This window comes from Plasmodium relictum (genome assembly GCF_900005765.1).
Source record: "Plasmodium relictum strain SGS1 genome assembly, contig: PRELSG_00_v1_423, whole genome shotgun sequence".
NCBI lineage: Eukaryota > Apicomplexa > Aconoidasida > Haemosporida > Plasmodiidae > Plasmodium > Plasmodium relictum.
Window position 1 is genome coordinate 14,461 of NW_021628654.1, and position 18,751 is coordinate 33,211.

The 18,751-nt window shown below is 21.3% G+C and overlaps 1 protein-coding gene, 2 non-coding genes and 1 pseudogene across 4 annotated transcripts; all 4 read right to left on the bottom strand.

Moving 5' to 3' along the window:
* On the bottom strand, positions 1–136 carry PRELSG_0028000. Its single transcript, XR_003699251.1, has one exon. It is a non-coding gene; the product is annotated as a ribosomal RNA (ribosomal RNA).
* Positions 137–1,335: 1,199 nt separating this feature from the next.
* PRELSG_0028100 lies at positions 1,336–3,004 on the bottom strand. Its single transcript, XR_003699252.1, has one exon. It is a non-coding gene; the product is annotated as a ribosomal RNA (ribosomal RNA).
* Positions 3,005–3,341: 337 nt separating this feature from the next.
* Positions 3,342–5,543, bottom strand: PRELSG_0028200 (conserved Plasmodium protein, unknown function; the record flags this gene model as incomplete). The annotated part of the gene is made up of 1 exon (XM_028675878.1): positions 3,342–5,543. One exon carries the CDS (start codon positions 5,541–5,543, stop codon positions 3,342–3,344), a length of 2,202 nt encoding a protein of 733 aa, XP_028531181.1.
* Positions 5,544–11,746: 6,203 nt separating this feature from the next.
* On the bottom strand, positions 11,747–17,343 carry MRP (annotated as a pseudogene). Its single transcript is given in 23 exon segments — positions 11,747–11,935; positions 11,937–12,133; positions 12,135–12,532; positions 12,534–12,691; positions 12,693–13,080; positions 13,083–13,161; positions 13,164–13,645; positions 13,647–13,734; positions 13,737–13,827; positions 13,830–13,995; positions 13,998–14,382; positions 14,385–14,619; positions 14,622–14,722; positions 14,724–14,728; positions 14,730–15,409; positions 15,411–15,477; positions 15,480–16,108; positions 16,110–16,362; positions 16,365–16,435; positions 16,437–16,824; positions 16,827–17,074; positions 17,076–17,155; positions 17,157–17,343. Coding segments are annotated over 23 exon segments (5,565 nt in total).
* Between the last annotated feature and the right edge of the window lie 1,408 nt (positions 17,344–18,751).

Below are 18,751 nucleotides of genomic sequence, written 5' to 3' on the forward strand. Positions count from 1 at the left end.
TTATTCTTATAAAATCAATCGATGTAGTCTACATTCAGTATTTTGATGATTCAAAATCATTGCAATTTTCATTACTTATTGTATTTTAATGCAGTCATTATCGCCGTAGGAACAAAAATATCCGTCTCTAAGATTATGCTATTTCTTAAATTTCTATAGTTATGATATAATCTTCTATATATCATAATATTATACAATTTAAAATAATAACTTCATAAAACACAATTTTAATGTAAAGCATATTTTGTGTAAACTATTGAAATTATAACTATATGAAAAAGATTTATAATAGACATTTTCTATTTATTATTATATATTATTGTTTAAATATTTGTTAAAATTCTTTTTCTATAAAAAAAATACTATTATAATGTATATATTATATGTATATTGATATTATTGAGTATTTTCATTTTATAATAATTACTTTTGAGCAAGTTTACCGAGGGAAACCTTGTTACAACTCCTTCATCCTTTAAAAGGTAGTGTTTACAATTTTTCTTAAAATAACAAAAATAAATTTATTTTTTCTTATCCAAAATATTTGTCACATCTTTCAGTCGATAGGAATGATGGACGGTGTTTACAAAGGTCAGAGACGTAATCAGAACAATGTGATGAATCATACTTATTAGGCATTCTTCTTTCAAGATTAATAATTGCAATAATCTATTCCAATAACAATATGTATTGATAAAGATTATATACTCTTTTCAATGGAGGAAAATTAAACCTTATGCATATATGTAGAAAATATATATACAAAGGTATACTTTTAATAACTCATTATATGTATTAGTTTAGCATACACGTGTATTAATTCATCCAAGATGATCATAGACTTTCTGTCTTAAACTTTCTTGTGTTAGACACACAATGCCCCTTTAAGGATCTTTGCAATCATGCAAGTATATTTTTATGCAAAAAAAAGAAACATGATAAAAAAAAACACATTAAAAAGAAAAGGAAAAAAAAATATAGAAAATATACTAATATTTTCTGCTATTTGTAATTTTTTATCTATATTTAATTAATAAAAAAATTGTTATTAACCTTTTGTAAAATAAACTAAGCTACCAGTCAGGAAAATATAAGTCATCCATGAACTAACTTTAGTTAAAAAAAAAAAATATATAAAGTTATTTTTTTTTTTGTTTATTTTATTTATATATACATCTTTGTAATTAAAAAAAAAAATGAAAATTATTTTGTTTTTTTGATTGTCGATTGACGTTTATTCTAATTAAAAAGGAAATTAATTTTTACGTAAATAAAAATTAACATATGAAAAATTATAATGTTTATGTTGTACTTGATGTGTATATATTGAAATAACATTGAATAAATCAGAGTTTTAACTTTTTTTATTTGTTATAAAGTGTGTGTTTGTTTTTAATTAAAAGGATATACTAATTAATTCTTTGTAAATAAAAACACATTTATAAAAGTAAACATATATCTGTTAAGCGATACAGAATAATGTATAATATAAATATTATACATTATAAAATGCCAATATATATATAAAAGTATATGTTTAGTTATATATACTCTTTATTAATTTGTTTGTTCAATACTCTAGTAAAGTCATTAAACAAGCAATTAATAAATCAATATTCCAATTTTCCCACGAATATGTTGTGTTTACCGCTTAGCTGATTAAGACCTCATTTGTTGCAGGAATTAACCAAAAAAATCATAATCAGAGACTAAAAATTGTCATAAACCACCAAGAAATCAAGAAAGAGTTATTAATCTATTAATAATACTCTTGTCTTAAACTAGTGAGTTTTCCCGTGTTGAGACAAATTAATCAGAAAGCTCCACTCCTGATGGCTTCCTTCCGTCAATTCTTTTTAACTTTCTCGCTTGCGCGGATACTCTCCCCAGAATCCAAAGACTTTGATTTCTTATAAGGTACCGAAGGAAGCAAGCTAAAAGATTATCTGACTGTTACATTAGATCATCTTTTATTTTTTACACTTTCATCCAACACCTAGTCGGCATAGTTTATGGTTAAGATTACGACGGTATCTGATCGTCTTCACTCCCTTAACTTTCGTTCTTGATTAATGGAAGTATTTTAGACAAATATTTTCTCAGTTGCTCGTCTCCAGAAAATCTAAGAATTTCACCTCTGGCATCTGAATACGAATGCCCCCAAATTACTTCTATTAATCGTAACTAAGCCAAAATAAGAAAAAAGTACAAAAATTTTAGCTTGTTCAATTTTGTTATTCCATGTTGTAGTATTCAAACACAGTTTTAGCTGTTTTATAAGCTGTTTTCTTTGAGCACTCTAATTTACTTAAAGTAACAAAAATTCCCATCACATAGAGCAACGAAGAATTTTTAAAAAGAACCTATCGTATTTTAAAGAACACGTATTATCAGGAATGTGGAAAATATGCATCGAAACACTACTTAACACATATCCGATAAAGTATTACCTTAAAAATTGATTCTTCGAAATTCAACTACGAGTGTTTTAACTGCAACAATTTTAATATATGCTACTGGAACTAGAATAAACGCTTCTACTGGAAAAGGCTTTTCTTTCAATTGTTACTTTAGGAATTTTTTAATTTTATATTATTTCAATTGCAAAACTCAAATTTAGCCTTTCATCGTTATTTCTTGTCGCTATTTCTCTTCTTTAGAATTAGGTAATGCTTTATTAGCTAGTTCATTGAATATTTTCTTTAAAATTATTGAATATTTGATTAATAAGGAACAAAATAATTCGAATTATCTTAATTAACCTTTGTTAGATTAAAATTATATGATACATAATATCAATCATATAATATTAACTAAATTATAAAAAAACTAATACTTTAAATCTTTACAATTAAAAAAAAACAAATTCGTTCACCAAAAAACAAGAAAAATTCTAAAAAAAAATTTAAATAAAATTTTTTTTTTATTTTAGTGAAAATACTTTCAATATTTTCTGTGTAATGGGAAAAAAAATTCCCTTAATTACTTTACATCCAAAAAGGGAACTTTTAGTCAATAATTGTACATATAGAAAAGAGAAAATACGCTGCAAATTATTTCATATTTACAAAAGAAAACAAACCATCCAATTATATTGAATGTATAAAGAAAGATTGCTCTATTACATTTTAAAAATTAAATTAAGAATTTAAAAAAGATAATAAACCGTTTTATTTACCATCATACACCTACTTTCACCAAAAATTTTTCATTTATAATCCATATATTTTCTTCTGCTTTAGATACCAATACATGAAATGCAACAAATTTCACTATAAATCATTTTTCTCTAAAATTTTTGATTTTTTATCTGTTTCGTTTTCCACTTTTCATACTTCTTTTCATTCATTTATTTTTTTCGCTATTGTAGAAGCTCCTTCTAATGCACTTGATGATACTACTTTTTTCCATCCTTTATTTTCTTTAGCAGCATCTATTGCTGCTCCTGCAGCTGCCACAGCCCCTGCTACTAATACCCCTCCCAATGTGTCTCCTTCCATTAGTTCTGATACAACTGCCTTTACTCCCGACTTTCCAACTGTCACTATTCCTTTCCATCCCTGTTTTTGTTTAATTGCTTTCTCTACTCCTGATGCTACCCCCCCTACTAAAGCTGATTTCCATCCTTTTTTCTTTTTGCTATTCATATTCCCTGAAGATGATGATAAATTACATATTGTCTTTGATAATGAAATAGCTGATGATTTCTTCGAATTCTTATTTTTATCCCTTTTTTTTTCTGACATTTCTTTCATTTTTTCTACTACTTTTGGTACTGATGCCTCTACTCTTTTTATTTCATCGTTTCCCCCTGCTGTAAATTCTACTTCTTTCCTTCTTCCTACTAGAAATTTTACTCCTGGTGTAGCTTCTACTTCTAACCATGTTCCTTTTGAAACTTTTACTCCCACTGTAGATCCCACTCCTGATCCTATGTCTGTTGAAGCTTTTGATTCTGTTTCAGACCCTGATCCTATGCCCATTGAAGCTTTTGATTCTGTTTTAGACCCTGCTCCTAATCCAGTTTCTATTGAAACCTGCTCCTCAATTGTAGATTTTTCTCCCAATCCCATATTTGTTGTAGATTCTACTTTTATTCCTGTTCCTGTTGAAACTCTCGATCTTGTAGATCCTACTTTTATTCCTGTTCCTGTTGAATTTCCTGAAATTTTAGATCCTACTTTTATTCCTGTTTCTGTTGAAGTTCCTGATATTGTAGATCCTACTTTTATTCCTGTTCCTGTTGAAGTTCCTGATATTGTAGATCCTACTTTTATTCCTGTTCCTGTTGAAACTCTCGATCTCGTAGATCCTACTTTTATTCCCGTTCCTGTTGAAGTTCCTGATATTGTAGATCCTACATTTATTCCCGTACCTGTTGAAACTCTTGATCTAGTAGATCCTACATTTATTCCCGTACCTGTTGAAACTCTTGATCTAGTAGATCCTACATTTATTCCCGTACCTGTTGAAACTCTTGATCTAGTAGATCCTACATTTATTCCCGTACCCGTTGAAACTCTTGATCTAGTAGATTCTACTTTTATTCCTGTTTCTGTTGAATCTTCTGATATTTTAGACTCTACATTTAGTCCTGCTCCTGTTAAATCTCTCGATCTCGTCCATCCTACTTTTACTCCTGTTCCTGTTGAAACTCTCGATCTCGTCGATCCTACTTTTGTTCCTGTTTCTGTTGAAACTCTCGATCTCGTAGATCCTACTTTTATTCCTGTTCCTGTTGAATCTTCTGATATTTTAGATTCTACATTTAGTCCTGCTCCTGTTAGATCTCTCGATCCTGTAGATCTTACTCTAAATTCAGTTTTAATTGAAGCTTTTGATTCTATTGGAACTTTTACAATAACTTTAGATTTCATTTGTGGCCTGTTTCTTGTTACAGATCCTACTTCCAATCCTGTTTCTGCTGAATCTTTTGATCCTGTTATATTTCCTACTCTTAATCCTGGATTTATTGAACTATTTGATCCATCTATAGATCCTACTCTTAATCCTGTTACTTTTGAAGCTTTTACTCCTGTTTTAGATCCTACTCCTGAATGATTTCCTGTTACATCTCTTATTATTCTTGATTCTGTTCCAGTTGGAACTTTTACAGTTCTTGTAGGTCCTGCTGTTGACCCAATTCCTTTTAGGGATCCAACTCCCAATTCTGTTTTTTTTGAAACTTTTATTCCTTTGGCAGATCCTACTTCTAATCCTGCTTTTGCTGAATTTTTTACTCCTGTTTCTATTCTTCTCCCTTCTTGAAGTTTCTTTTCTTGTACCTGTTTTCCTTCTAATATTGATTCTTCTTTTCCTTTACCTTCAAGACAATATACTTTTTCTCTATGTTCATTTGTTTCTGGATAATTTTCTCCTAACATTAATGACTTTCTTGTACTTTCATTTCTCCATATTCTATTTACTGTATTTAATATATGAGGATTATGATTACTAACTAAGCATACATTGAAAAGGTATAATATTGGCAAACAAACAAATAATGTGAAATTAATAAGATAGAATACTTTTTTTGCTTTCATTTAAATTTAAATGAGACAAATATATTATCTTATTTTTAACAAAAATTATCTAAAAAATGAATAGAGTATATACGTAAAAATAAAAAATATATTTCTTGTAAGAACTATAGTATTTTTTTTTTCAAGAAAACATTTTTGTTACCTATGTAAAAATATTCCCGAATTTTTTTTAGAATTTTATCAATTTTTTTTTAACTTCATTTTATTTTTATTATCTTTTTTCTATATCTATTAATTTATTTTTAATTTTATTCTTTAAAAATTTTTATTTTATTTTTTTTTATTGGTTCTTTACATATTTCATATTATAATTTTTACTTTTTTCCGGTTAACTTTTATTTTAATTTTTTATAAACCTATATTTATTTTTTCTATTAGTTTATTTCTAATTTAGCTTTATTTTTTTTTATTATTTTATTTATAATTTATCCATTTTTTTTTTGTTTATTTATTTCCATAACTTCTTTTTTTTCATTAAATTGAACCTTTATTTACTTTTATTATTTTATTCCTAATTTAATTACATTTTTTTTATTGGTTTATTTTAATTTTTTATTTTTATCCTTTTTCAATTTATAACTTTTTTGCTTTACTATGTTTTAATTATATTTTTTCCTTTTTCCTTTTTGTTTCCATATATATTTATCGCTTCTCTCTTATAATTTAAATTAAATGCTTTTCCAAGTTATTTTATTATAATTTTTTTTTTTTGTTTTTGTTAATACTATAAATTTTCTAAATCATTTTTAAGATTACTAATATTATAAAACATATTCATTTATATCAAAGAAATACTTGGAATTTTTATAGTTCCACTTTCACTTCCAATTTCATTTATTCTTATTCTATAATACAAAGTTCCTTTTAATTTTTTATATTTAATTTATTCTTATTTCATTTAAATTTTTCTTTCACATAGAAATATATATAGTAGAACATATTTTGAAACACATTTTTTTTCTCAATTTCTATGATATTGTATTTTTTCAATTTTTATTTCTGTTGATTTTTTATGTTATTAACTTCCAAATAAGTGTAATATTATTTCATCATAATTAAAAAATAATCATTAATAATATTATTCAAATATGTATTATGAACAAACTCATATATCTTCATTATTATTTTAAGAAAAATAACAAAAATTAGGTCATTATTTTATTAATAACTTATTTTTTTAAAAAATATAACCTAAAATATATCATTATCGTTTATATATATATATTTTTTCTATATATTTTTGTAATTTTATTTTTATTTTTATTTTTTTTTAATTGAATGTATTCACATTATATAAAAATATTTATGATACATCCAATTATATTAAACAAATATCCTTTTATAAGAATATATTTTGCTCATGTTAAAAGTATAACAAATGAATATAAACCTAGGTTATTGTAAAATATAATAAATAAATTCATTGAGATATGGTTAAAAGACGTTAACCTTCTATAATATATTAAGCAAGCTTCCTAGTTAGAAAAGTACAAGTCAGCCATGCAATGATGCTAGTTAAAAAAAAAAAAAATATATATATATATAGCTATTTTTTTTTTATTTATTTTATTCTTTATATATCTTTGTAATTATTAAAAAGATTTAATAATTTTTTTTTTGGAGTTTCTTTTTAGTTGAGGGAAGAACTAATTTTTAATTGAAAATATAAATGTTAATGTATAAAAGTGACTATAAAAAAAATTTTTATTTTTTTTGATAAATAAAAAGTATAATGTTTGTGATATACCCGATTTGTATATTTTGAAATAATAGTGAATAACTTAGAATTTAATTTGTGTGTGTTTCTAAGTTAGAAGAATATATCTATTCTTTGTAAATAAGTATACATTTGCCAAAGCAAATATATGTCTGTTAAACAATATAGAATTTCTTAATTCAAATTAAATGTTATATATGATAAATATTTCTACGTATAGTATAAGTACATATACTAAAAATCAGTATATGTAGTTATACATACTCTTTATTAACTTGTTTGTTTAATATTCTAGTAAAGTCATTAAACAGGCAATTAATAAATCAAGACTATGGAAATCACGAGCATTTAATTTTTTTTTTACATTGTTTTTAGGATTTTTAACGTCTTATATTTCAAAAATTTATGATTTACATAATTTATTTTTCTTTATCTATCATGTATTGTCATTTAGATTAAGGCATCTTGCGTATTACTGAAGACACATAACATGAAAAATAAGAATAATCTAAAAGAAAAGTACAAAAAAAAAAATATAAAAACAAATGTAAGTAAAGAAAAATAAATTTTACATATTGGATTCCATATTATATAGTTTTATATATGTACTAATGAAATTTTTTATTAAATTTTTTTTTATATTCTAATATGTAATTTTTATTATTCTACGTTTTTATTTTTGCTATTACTCTCTGTTGATATAGAAAGATATATATCTTCTCGATGAATTTTAATTTATTTTATATCATAAAAAATATATACTAAATTAAAATAGTTCTGTATTTATTTCTATATAAATTTTATTTAAATTATTATTTACCTTCATATCATAACTATGTAAATGCGGAAAATTATCAACATTAATTTTATAATAGCTATCTGTTTTATTAATCAGTTGTTCAAGGACTTTTATAAAATTAATAAATTAATTAATAAAAAAAATTTACAAAATTCTCTACTAAGTTAAATTGTTATAAATACTTTTATTATGAATTTAACATTTTAGTTAAGAATTTAATTATTTAAAAGTATATCATCCTTGAAACTTCATATATGCACATTATATATAATAAACGTTTTATATAAATATAAGCATAATATCTTTAATAAAAATACTTTCTTAATATTTTTATTCCAAATATTTTATATCTTCCCTAAATAATTGAGATACATTTTATTACCTATTTTCTTTGTCGTAAAAAATGTATCTCTAGTAAAATTATGTATTTTTTTTTAAAAAAAATTATACATATAATATGCACATGCATAAAAAAAAAAAAAAAATATGTAAATATATAAAGAACATGTACACATGATTAATTGGCTATTTAATAACTTTGCTAGAGTATTGAACAAACAAGTCAATAAAGAGCGTGGAGAGATATCTCTTATGATTTTAATTGTTATTTTGCTTTTTCTATTAATATGTAAATTTTGTATATATAATTCACATAATTGAGCAATTATTGTTTTAAATGCATTTGTTTACTTTAATAAAAATATACCTTTATTTTTTTTTATTAAAAATTTAAACCTCATTAAAATTATTGATTATATAAAATAAATAATTAAAACAAATAAGTTTAATTATATTTATTAATTGTATTTTAAAAATATGTAAAAATTAACTGTTAACGAAAATGAAGTCCTGCTTGTTTTTCTTTTAAATTTCATATTTAATTTTTTTATTGTTTAAAAATTAATTCTACTTGATAATAAAAAAAAAATTTACAAAAAATTTCAATGAAAATCCATTATCTCTCAAAAAAAACAAAATAATAAATGTTTTTTTTTAAATGAAGATAAATTTAGAGAAATCAACACACAAAAAAATAAAAAAAATGGTCTTTTTTTTTTTAAACTAGCTAATACATGATTAAGTCGCTATTTTCCACATATGCAACTTTTATGTTATAAAATGTTAATAATATCTTTTATTAAGCAATACTCAATATTATGTCCCCATAAATCTAGAGAGTTTTAGCTTGCACGGATTTTGGCCCTGCAAATATACAGAATATCATTTATATATACTCTAGAACAATATAATAAACAAGTTAATATACAATCTTATTAATTGTTATCATAGTTGCCGTAACTCTAAATTGAGTTGCCTTCATAATATGAAAAATTAATATTTTCATAGTAGAAAATAAGATAGCTTTCTAATATTTTTAATATCATGAAAATAAAGTTTCTTAATATTCTGACTTATTAATTATCCATTAGAATAATTTCAAGGTACTTTAAATAGTCAAGTTAATAAAGAGCATTTCGATCAATCCCTACTAATTTTATGTATTATAATATTACTCTATTATATGTAATTGTTTTTAAAAAAATTATTATTAATAAAATATAAAATAAATAAAATATTTTTTAGCTAATTTATTTGTTTTAAAATATTAATTTTAGTGTTTTGTTATAAATATTTTTATTCACTTATGAGTTTTGATAATTTACTAAAATATTCTACAAAAATATATAATTTTGCTGATTAAAAGAAATTAATTTTTTTAAAATAAAAAAATATAATATTTATTTTTATAAAAATAATTACACACATTTTAATTTTTTTTTCTTTCTATTCCAATAACATATCTACAAAATATTTTTCTACATATTTATCTATATAATAAAAGATTGTTACACGTTTCTTAGTATACATATCTCTATACATGCACTTTTATAGTATCTTACATGCAGTAACATTTATATGCTATATTTTATTATTGTAAAAGCTAAAAAGGTGAACGAGCGCCCTTAATTACTATACTCCTATAATAAAGATGAAAATTTTCATAACTCTGAATAAGAACATTTACTATACCACAATAAAATCCATAATAATATTATTAAATTATACTGTGATATAATCTGTATACATATATATATATATAAATATTTTTCATCCTCCTATTATCCAGTATTATTTTTCACTTTTAACTTCTCGTATTATTATATTGTTCCTTCGAGAGTTTAATATAATGAATAAGTATTTTATAATACCAAATTTAATTTAAAAAAAAAGTGTTTTCTTAAAATTATATAGTAGATGGAAAGAAACTAATCAGATTTACATAAAAGTACAAAAAACATACCACTGAAATCATGAAAAAAAAAATATATTTTTACTTACATAGGTAAAAAAAAAAAATGTATTAAAAAGATTAATAAAAATTTTCTTGTACTAAAATTACTACTAATATTTCATTTTTATGCAATATAAAAGAGGTTCCAATTTTTATAAAAGTAAAACTCTTTGTGAAAATAATAAACTTTTTATTTAAAAGCTAATATAAATAAATGATCATATTTATATATAGTCGTAAATTTTAACGAACATTTTTAAGCAAAATTTTGTTAATATTTATATATATTCATGTGCATATATTAACGAGTTAAAAAAAAAGAAAAAAAAGACTATTCTATTACTATTATTCTTTCAATATATTAGTTTTTCATTGAATTTGCTGAAAGATTTTTGTTGTGCCTTCATTGCATATCTAAAAAATTATAATATTTAGATTAAACATATTTTGTAAGTTATTTCAATATGTGAATAAACGGCTGTTAATTTTTAAAAAATTGTAAAAATCATACACGGTAACGAAAAAAAAAAAATTATATGAAATATATATATTATTAAGGGAATACAAATTTAAATAAAAAAAGGTAAAATAAAATTTTATAAGAAAACTCTTATAAATTTCTTTTTCATTAATAATATAAATATTTTTTTAATTTTAAAAAAAATCAACGTTTCATTATGGCTTTTTTTTGTAAAAATAAATATCTTCCTTTTATTAAAAAAAAGATATAATTTTATTTTCTAAAAAAAATATATTTTATTTTCGCGAGTATATATTTAAGCTCACATAAATTTCAGAATATTTTTGATAATTATATTTCTTGGTTCATTTTGCCATTATTTAATCTTCATAAAGTGTAATATGCAAAATTTTTTATGCTTATAAACTATTTCTCATTGATTTACATTTATAATCATTTTTATTTTCTTAAATTTGCATTAAAATATAAAGTGGAATTTTTTATATATTTTATTATTTTTATGTTGATCTCCCTATCATGTCAATTTCTTCATAAATTATCAATTATGAAAGTGAATTTTCAAATGAAATTGCCAAATTCTAAATTAAAATTAGAATACGTAATATTATTTAAGTATATTTATAACAAAAAAAAAATTTTTTTTTTTTATTTCCTCTTTAATGTTTATATTCTCAAATTTTTATATTATTTTATCCTTTTTCTTTTTATTCTTAGGAAAGAATAAAATATCATATATAAGCTATCAATTAATAAATAAAATTTTGAGTATTAACTGTAAATATAATGATAAAAATAAAAATAAATGCATATTAATAAAAGGATACTGCAATGTTTTAATAAATATAAATTATTTTTATTTTATTTAATGGATATTTATATAATACACATACTCATAAATACATATATAACTTTAATCATCTTTTTCTAACATATGTGCTAATTCTGACTGTGTTCTTATGCTCTTACAATCATATCTATAAGCTACTTCTTTTCTTATAACATAAACGAAGTCACAACATGATAATGTATTCGCGTTATGAGAAATAATTATAACTGTATTATTTTGAAAGCAATTTCTTATTATATAATTAAATGGTTTTATTTTACCTAAAAAAAAAATTGTTCCATTTCGAGTCAATTTTATTAAAATTAACAATAGGAATTTCATCAATTAATATTAATTTATATTTATATATATTTAAAAAAAGTCTAACTAATGACAAATATCATATACATTCGTCCGTTAAAGTAATGATACTGGTTAAATCATTAATTTTTTCTTTTGTGCTTTTTCTATCTTTATTTTCCTTTTTTTTTTTGTTCATTTATATACTTACCTATATTTCTAAGACTTGAATTTATAATAATTAATTTAAAAGCATCAATCATTTCTTCGTCACTAAATTCCTGATAAAGATAAATAAACATTCATACATTCCAATTAAAAAAAAAAAAGAATAATTGTTGTAAAACACCAATAATATTATTTTTTTTTTTTTTTCATAAATTTTTATCTCTTCCTTTTATTGTTATTTTTTCCTCATTAGTATGAAGTAAACCTAAAATAGATAAAGTTATGGTGTTTTTCCCTGATCCTGATTTATCTGCTATCCTAACTTTTTGATTCTTAAATGAATAAACATTAATATTTTTTAAAGATGATTCTTCATCTACATAGTGGTAAGTATTATTTTTTTTTACATAAAAGTATATTTCTCTTGTAACCTACAAGAATATTTTCAAGGTAAATACCACACTTTTTTGATTCATCTACATAAAAGAGATCCATGTTTTTACTAAAGGATAATTTTTCATTTAAATAACTAGAGATATTTTTGTTTTCCTTTTTTTTTGTACTTCAATATTTTTTCTTCATTTTCTACATCTAAGCAATGTTCTTCATTAGGTATTTTGGAGAATTCTTTTAATCGTTGTATACAGCATATCTCTTTCCCCACTTATGTATAATAACATAAGAGAATTTTTATAATTATACCAATTCTTGAGGAAAATGTAATGCAAAGCCCAATTGTGCTTGTAATTTTCCCATTAGTTTCTTTATGAAAATTAGGAATTATATTAAAAAATAAATGAGGATATATCATAAAATAAGCGGTTAATATTAAAATAATAAACTCCGTATAAAAAGAAACCCATATAGTTATTGAATACTTTAAAAGATTATAATTTTTAAAAATAACTATATGACCTTCATGTATATTTAAAAAGTAGGAATTCTTTTTATATAATTAATTATATTTTTTCCTAATATAGTATTACTCTACATATTAAATGAAGAAGATTGATCCCTTAAGTAATCAATTTGGGCTTTTTAAGTGCTGAATATTTTTTAAAAAAATAAAAATAAATTAATATGACATTACAAGGAAAAATTAAAGTAATATCCTTCATCGCACAAACTAACAAAATGGAAAACAAAAGAGGTCAAGAGAAAACAAAAATTGCTTCACATATGTTCTTTAAAAATCTATAACCCAATGAATTAATATAAGTTATAAACCTCTTTATAATATTACCTAAATTATTATTATAATATACATATACTGGAACATGTAAGATATTCAACACATTTGTGTAAATTCTCATTGATAACTACAAGACCCTATGCATTTTCAACATAAAACAAATAAAGAAAGCGATTACTGATATTATTGGTAATAATACAAATAAATGCAAATATTTAGCTTTCTCCTGTAGAATTTCATCTGTATATTTTTTTTCATTTCTTGAAATTATACTAATCATGTATAACATGAAATTTTTTATTTTTTTTGTAAAAACAAATATAAGCATTAAAAAATATTATATAGAATATTAATATATATCCAACGTGCCTTAAATACTATATACATGTTTTCAATTGTATCTTTCCTTTAAAAATGACTAATGTTGATTATCAACAATGCATGAAATATCTACATTCTCATTATGTTCTAATTATAATGATAAACTTTTATTGATATTTTCATGTAAAAGTAAATTATTTTCTTCTACCAATTTTCATTAACATTATCATCATTTTTATTTTCATTATTACTATTCATTGTATCATTTTCTAAACGTGTTGATGCAATTATTGTACTTTCTATATTGTGTTGTGTAAAAATATTATTTATTTTAAAAGAATAACAAAAGTTTTTGGCCTCTTTAATTGTGTTAATTTGTTATATTTAATATCATAATTTTTTTTATCACATTTGTCTCAGTTAAAATAAAATTTTTAATTTTATATCTCTTCTTAATTTTTTTTATTTAAATTATTTTCTTTTATGCATAAACATATTTAGTCCAATTGATTTATTAATTGGTTATTCAACGATTTTAATAAAAGTGATGAATATCCAAGTTAATACATATTTTAATATTCCTTTATAATTTTGTAATAAAGTTTCTATATAATGCAAAATTAATTAAATCACTTTTAAAAACTAAAATATATAATAAATTAACATTTAATTGGCGCAATCTAATTGTCGTCCTTTTTTTATTCATTACTTTCAAACAAAAAAAATTCCCCTTCCTCCAAAAAAAAAATTAATAAAAAAAATTAAAAAAGCATTACTATAATTATAACAGAGATGCATCTTAAAAAAAACTTTTATTAGACACACTAAGTTGGTTACAGTGATAGTACTTTAGCTTTTACAAGCAATGTACTCTTAGGTAAGACAAAATAAAATTTGGTCTTACTAATTGGTTAGTGCTATTCAATTAATCAAGTACATATAAATAAGTTTTATCAAGGCAAAAATTAAAACTGCATATTAATTAAGGGCAATGAATTTATTGATTGACCAAAAATGTAAATTACAATTTTCTAATTCATAAATATTTATTTTATATTGAATATTATTAAGAATTTCATCAGTTAAATCTTAAAGGTATTTTTAATCATATTTACGACAAAACTATAATTATCCCTAAAACATTTATTTTCATCTTCTCTGCAAAAAAAATTATAAAATATATTTAGGGATAAATGGATCTAGAAACATAAAAACATCAAGTAAATATAAATAAGAAATACTTTTCTCTAAAGATATTTTTAACATAACTAATGAATGGAACTCTGAATAATCTCATCGATTTTATTGCTATTATCATTTATTAAATCACATGTACTTAATCCTTTTTTAAATCCTTTTCTTATATTTCTTTCCTCTTCATAATCAGAACTTAATCTTTGTGTATGCATATAGTAATGATATAGAACTCTTGATAAACAAATTTTTGTTTTTTGCACTTTGCTTAAATTGTGTTCATAGTTTATATACATAATAAACTCATTTTTAAGTGATTTTATGCTATGAAATAGATGAATTTGAATAATTATATTACAATAAATAAATGAATTATATTCATTGCAAAATAAAATTATTGATATAATATTTCCAAATGATACTCATGTATGCTAAGGAATATATAGAATTAGCATATTATACAATAAAATTTAAATATGCACACATCCATAAGTTAATATAAGATCCCCAAAAATGAATTGAAAGAAAGAAGTTTTACCTGATATAATATTTCCTATAATTATTGATAAAGCGCTGATTTTTAAAATTTATATTTTTCAAAATATAATGGTCATATTATATTTTTTAATTATACTAAAAGAACAACTCTTTAATTTTATTATATTATCAATTTCTTTCTCCTTTATTACTGCCATTATTTTGTTTTCCTTACATTTAGGATGAATACTATTAGAGTTATTTTGGTAATTCACTGTGAATTCGAAATATTTTTTTTCTGTGTGTTCATCTACATCGCAATATAATTCTACTAATATTTCTCTATTTATTTTATTTACACTTTCATTTTTTTTCTTAAAAAAAGAGAAAAGGAAAAAATTTTACAAACCTACTTTTTTCTAATTATGATTTTCTCTATTTTTAGAATTCTCTACTTCATTCTCAAGAAATGTTTCAACATCTGAAATATTATAATCATTATTACTTTTTAAAATATATTTAAAATTATTATTAATATCAATGCAATATATATGGTGAAAAATATATTTATTTATGCACCTAGTTTTTACTACATCTTCTATTGGGTTATTCATTAAATTTGGAAAATTCAAAACAATTGAAATTAATTATTTTCAAAAAAATAGTGGAATAATAATAAAACCAGAATGAATTTCCTTTTGATTATTTAGTTTCTCTCTTATAAAAAAAATGAATAGCACCTCCTTAATTATATCAGCTGATATTGCATTTATGTAAATTTCTACAGTTCGCAAATAAAAATCTTATATTATAAAATTTCATTTCCTTTTTTTCGAAATAATTTACATAATTAAAAACAACAGATCCTCAATTAAACATTTTTAACTTAAATTCTTTTTATATATTCTCCATATTATCAATTATTCCATCTCTATATTTCAAATATTTGCTCTTAAATAAACTTGTTAAGTAAACAAATAAAAGCATTGTGCTATATATCACAGCAGATAACAATACTATGTTAAGAACTGTGTTTTATCCCATTTTAAGTAAAAAACATATAAAAGCATATAAAATTTAACTAATTTATTATAGAATTGAATAATTGAGCCAATGAAAAAGATCTAAAGAGGGTACATCAGAAAAAATAACATTATAAATGTCTATCAGATAGATTCTCTATTTTTACTTCTTTTCTTTTTCTCACTTTCTTTTTTGTTCAAAGAAGTTAATTACATAATATTATTTGCCTTATATATTATCATAATTTTCTTCATAAAATTTATTTTTACAAGAAAAAATGTTATTGAAAGTATCACATGAAATACTTTTTTTTATTTTATCTGCTCTAAAACCTGAAATTTTTCCTCGATTTTCGCTTACATAATAGTTTATTAAATCGTTACAACTATATAAATTAATATTATATAAAAAAATAATTAATGGTATTTCAATATATAATAAAAGCTTGTAATAATAAAGATTCAAAGTAGACTTAAAAAAAATTTTGATAATAATAAAATAATTACAAATAATCAAAATAACAATTTCGAATTATTAAAAAATAGAGGAAATTATTGAATCATTTCAACATTCAGTAGCAGCATATATTTATCTATATATCCCAATGAAATAATTATAAATAAAGTATGTAAAGTATTAAAAATAAAAATTGAAATTGTGTTAAGTTTAAATTTTTAAAAAACTGAGAAAATAATACTATAATAAACATAATATTATATTCTTCATTTGTGCTTATTTTCTTAGAATCATAATGATTTTAAACATTGAAATTTTATTTTTATAAAAATAATTATTAAAACCTGATTCTTTTATACATATATATTCTTAAATTTTGTTCTAATTTAAATATATAATATTCAACATTATCATTTTTAGGAATTTTAGGAAATTTAATTTCATATTATTTAAGACTATTCAACAACTATGTTAACCAATGAAAAGTTATAGAGCTGAGCCACGGCACATACTTAATTTCTTCTTCTTTATTATTCTTATTAAGCTCTTTTTTGTTTATATATAGTCTTCTTTTAATAAAATTTTTAATTCCGTATTTTTATTTTACATTTTTCTTCTTATAATATATGCATTACATACATTAAGCTAAAAACACAAACAATAAATATGTGTTATATATTTTAAAAAAAAAAAATTTAATCTGATCATAAAATATTATTATTATAAAAATATTAGATAAAAGGATTATAAAATAAAGCAAACATGCACAAATACTATTAAAAAATTGCAAAATAAAAAATTATATGTCTACTTATATATTTCTATATTTAAATACTAAATACAAAACCACGGAAACTTAACTATTAAAATAAAAAATACTAAAAAAGTGTTAATTTTTGTTGAAGTTTTTAAAATATATTAATACATTAAATATATATTTATTAAAACTCTTGTATTAAATAATTTTTACTGAATCATATATATGTGCTAAATAATATAAATTAAAATGCAAATGTAACGAACAAAAAGTAATATCATTATAGCCACAGTTTAAAGGTACGGAAGGAATATTCAAATAAAAGAAACATAAATTATTTATTTTTAAAACATAATTTTAAAAATAAAATAATGATATAAATTGTGCATTTTTTTAAAAGCATAATAGCATTAAGATGAAAACAAAGAAATATATATTAAATAATCTTAAGATATTATAAGAATAAAATACATAATGTAGTAACATAAATTAAGAATTTTAAAAAACATAAAAATTATATAAGTCAAACTATTTCAAATTGAAATTAACACAACGTAAAAATTGAAGTGGTATTATGAAAAAAAATATATATTTAAATGATAAATTATTTACAAAATATTCATTTTTTTATTACACATCATAAAATAACATTTCATTAATATAATTACATAAAATCATTAAATTGAAAAAAAGGTTCTATGAGCAATAAATTTTATTTTTTTTATTCCTTAATATGAAAAAATATATCTGTATAAGTTCATGTTGTTTAAGATGTTAAATTAGTTCTAGTTTTCTTATAAAACAAGATTTATTTGATATTAATTCTTGAATTCAGTAGGTATTTTTTTAATAATACCTTTTTTTTTAAATAAACCATGATTTATAAACTTATTTTTTATTTTTATTATTGTTAAATGATAAAAAGTCATAAACATTTATTTAAATTTTTTATTTTAAAATTTACTTTTTCGTTTTTGCACTTCTTTTATATAAAAAATTTCGTAAATTTTATAAGTGTTTAGAATGCAACATCCCTACTATTTCCACTTTATAATTTTTGTACCAAAGAATATTCTTTTTACATGTAATTCCTTTTATTTTTCAAGGGTTCGTTTCATTCATTTGATTGCTTATTTTTATATTTGTTTTCTTAATCACTATAATTATTTATTATTTACTTTTTTTATTTGTTTCCTCCCTACAT